This window comes from Portunus trituberculatus, chromosome 2 (assembly GCF_017591435.1).
Source record: "Portunus trituberculatus isolate SZX2019 chromosome 2, ASM1759143v1, whole genome shotgun sequence".
NCBI lineage: Eukaryota > Metazoa > Arthropoda > Malacostraca > Decapoda > Portunidae > Portunus > Portunus trituberculatus.
Genome location: NC_059256.1, coordinates 8,956,303 through 8,958,802, shown reverse-complemented (window position 1 = coordinate 8,958,802; position 2,500 = coordinate 8,956,303). Strand labels below are relative to the sequence as shown.

Here is a 2,500-nt window from a genome sequence, read left to right as displayed (position 1 = left end):
GGCACCCCTGTTTGTGTTGTGTTGGTATCCCTGTTTTTTGTACCCTGTGTCAATTGGTACCCCTGATTTTAATACCCTGTGTCAATTGGTACCCCTGTTTTTTGTACCCTGTGTCAATTGGTACCCCTGATTTTAATACCCCTGTCAATTGGTACCCCTGATTTTAATAACCCCTGTCAATTGGTACCCCTGTTTTTTGTACCCTGTGTCAATTGGTACCCCTGATTTTGATACCCCCTGTCAATTGGTACCCCTGATTTCAATAACCCCTGTCAATTGGTACCCCTGATTTTAATAACCCCTGTGTCAATTGGTACCCCTGTGTCAATTGGTACCCCTGATTTCAATAACCCCTGTCAATTGGTACCCCTGTTCACCCCCCTACCTCCCCACAGCGGACTCCCACGTCATGCGGAGCGGCGGGGGGGGCGGCGGCGGCGGGGGAGCGGGGGGGACGAGGGAGAGGACAAGCACAGCCTCCCCCAGGTGATCCAGTTCTCTCTGAGTGTTGCCTTCCACTTCCCAGCCTCGGTGCAGCTCAGAGCCTGTATCAAGCTGGTCGCCCTTGTTTCTGCCCTGCCCGACGACCTGGGTGTGTATGGGGTGTCTGGGGTGTGTGGGAGGTGTGTAAGGGTGTGGAGCAGGTGTGGAGGGGTGTTGTAGGTGTGTAAAGGGGTGTTTTGGGGATGTTTTAGGGGTGTTTTGGAGTGTTTTGGGTATGTTTAGAGATTTTTGGGGTATATTTTGGGCAGTTTAGGGGTGTTTTTGCTGTTTTTAGGGGTGTAGGGGTGTTTGGCAGGTGTGTAAGGGTGTGTAGCTGGTGTGGAGGGGTGTTGTGGGTGTGTAAAGGGGTGTTTTGGTGTGTTTTAGGGGTGTTTTGTGGTGTTTTTGGTATGTTAAGAGATTTTTGGGATGTTTTGGTGTGTTTTGGTGTGTTTTGGGTGTGTTTTGGGGTGTTTTTGGTATGTTAAGAGATTTTTAGGGTGTATTTTGGGTGATTTAAGGGTGTAGGGGTGTCTGGCAGGTGTCTGGGGTGTGTAAAGGGGTGTTTTTGGGGTGTTTTGGGTGTTATAGCCTTGGTGCAGCTCAGAGCCTGTATCAAGCTGGTCGCCCTTGTTTCTGCCCTGCCCGACGACCTGGGTGTGTATGGGGGTGTCTGGGGTGTGTGGGAGGTGTGTAAGGGTGTGTAGCAGGTGTGGAGGGGTGTTGTGGGGTGTAAAGGGGTGTTTTAGGGGTTTTTTGTGGTGTTTTGGGTATGTTAAGAGATTTTTGGGGTGTTTTGGGATGTTTTGGGGTGTTTTGGTGTGTTTTGGGTGTGTTTTGGGGTGTTTTTGGTATGTTAAGAGATTTTTGGGGTGTATTTTGGGTGATTTAAGGGTGTAGGGGTGTCTGGCAGGTGTCTGGGGTGTGTAAAGGGGTGTTTTTGGGGTGTTTTGGGGTGTTATAGCCATGGTGCAGCTCAGAGCCTGTATCAAGCTGGTCGCCCTTGTTTCTGCCCTGCCCGACGACCTGGGTGTGTATGGGGTGTCTGGGTGTGTGGGAGGTGTGTGTGGAGCAGGTGTGGAGGGGTGTTGTGGGTGTGTAAAGGGGTGTTTTGGGGGTGTTTTAGGGGTGTTTTGGAGTGTTTTGGGTATGTTTAAAGATTTTTAGGGTATATTTTGGGCAGTTTAGGGGTGTTTTTGCTGTTTTTAGGGGTGTAGGGGTGTTTGGCAGGTGTGGAGGGGTGTTGTGAGTGTATAAAGGGGTGTTTTAGGGCTGTTTTGGGTATATTAAGAGATTAGGGTGTATTTTAGGAGATTTGTGGTGTATTTAAGGCTGTAGGGGTGACTGCCGGGTGTTTTGGGTGTGTAGAGGTGTCTGGGGTGCATAGGGATGTCTGGGAGGGGTGTGTAGAGGTTTTAAGTAGTTTTAAGTGTGTGTAAACAAGTGTAGGGGTGTTGCGGGGTGTGTGGCAGGGGTGCAGGGGTGTTAAAAGATACATAGGGGTGTGTAGTGACTGTATATGGGGTGTAAACAAGTGTAGGAGTGATTGGGGTGTATCTGGGCTGTCTGGGGTGTAGAGAGAGAGAGAGAGACTAACACCCCTCCCCCCCCACAGATGGTGCCAAAATACAACAAAATCAACAGCAGAAGAGAAGAAGGTCAATTGAACCCAAGAAGAAGAGGAGGAAGAGGAAGATAGAGGAGGAGGAGGAGGAGGAGGAAGAGGAGATGGAGGAGGAGGAGGAGGAGGTTGATGTATGCCTCCTCCTCTCTCCACACATACACAGAGGCAAATTTTCTACCTCAAATATACAACAATGGCGATGTTAGGTCACCTTCTGGCTAATGAGATATTTGTGGCCAAGGTGAGAGAGAGAGAGAGTGTGTGTGTGTGTGTGTGTGTGAGAGAGAGAGAGAGAGTTTTGTCTCTTCTCTCTCTCTCTCTTTCTCATATTATTGTAGAAAGATTGCCAGAGAGAGAGAGAGAGAGAGAGAGAGATGTGTGTGTGTGTGTGTG

At 49.4% G+C, this 2,500-nt stretch overlaps 1 protein-coding gene across 1 annotated transcript in view; it reads left to right on the top strand.

The window, feature by feature from the left end:
- LOC123506705 (HEAT repeat-containing protein 1-like) overlaps window positions 1-2,500 on the top strand; it is a 28,198-nt gene that overhangs the window by 16,845 nt on the left and 8,853 nt on the right. The window contains 5 exon segments of the mRNA XM_045258976.1: window positions 1-24; window positions 396-592; window positions 1,075-1,182; window positions 1,448-1,524; window positions 2,247-2,348. The exon segment at window positions 1-24 is cut by the window's left edge and continues 167 nt beyond it. Coding sequence (XP_045114911.1) covers window positions 1-24; window positions 396-592; window positions 1,075-1,182; window positions 1,448-1,524; window positions 2,247-2,348 — 508 coding nt within the window.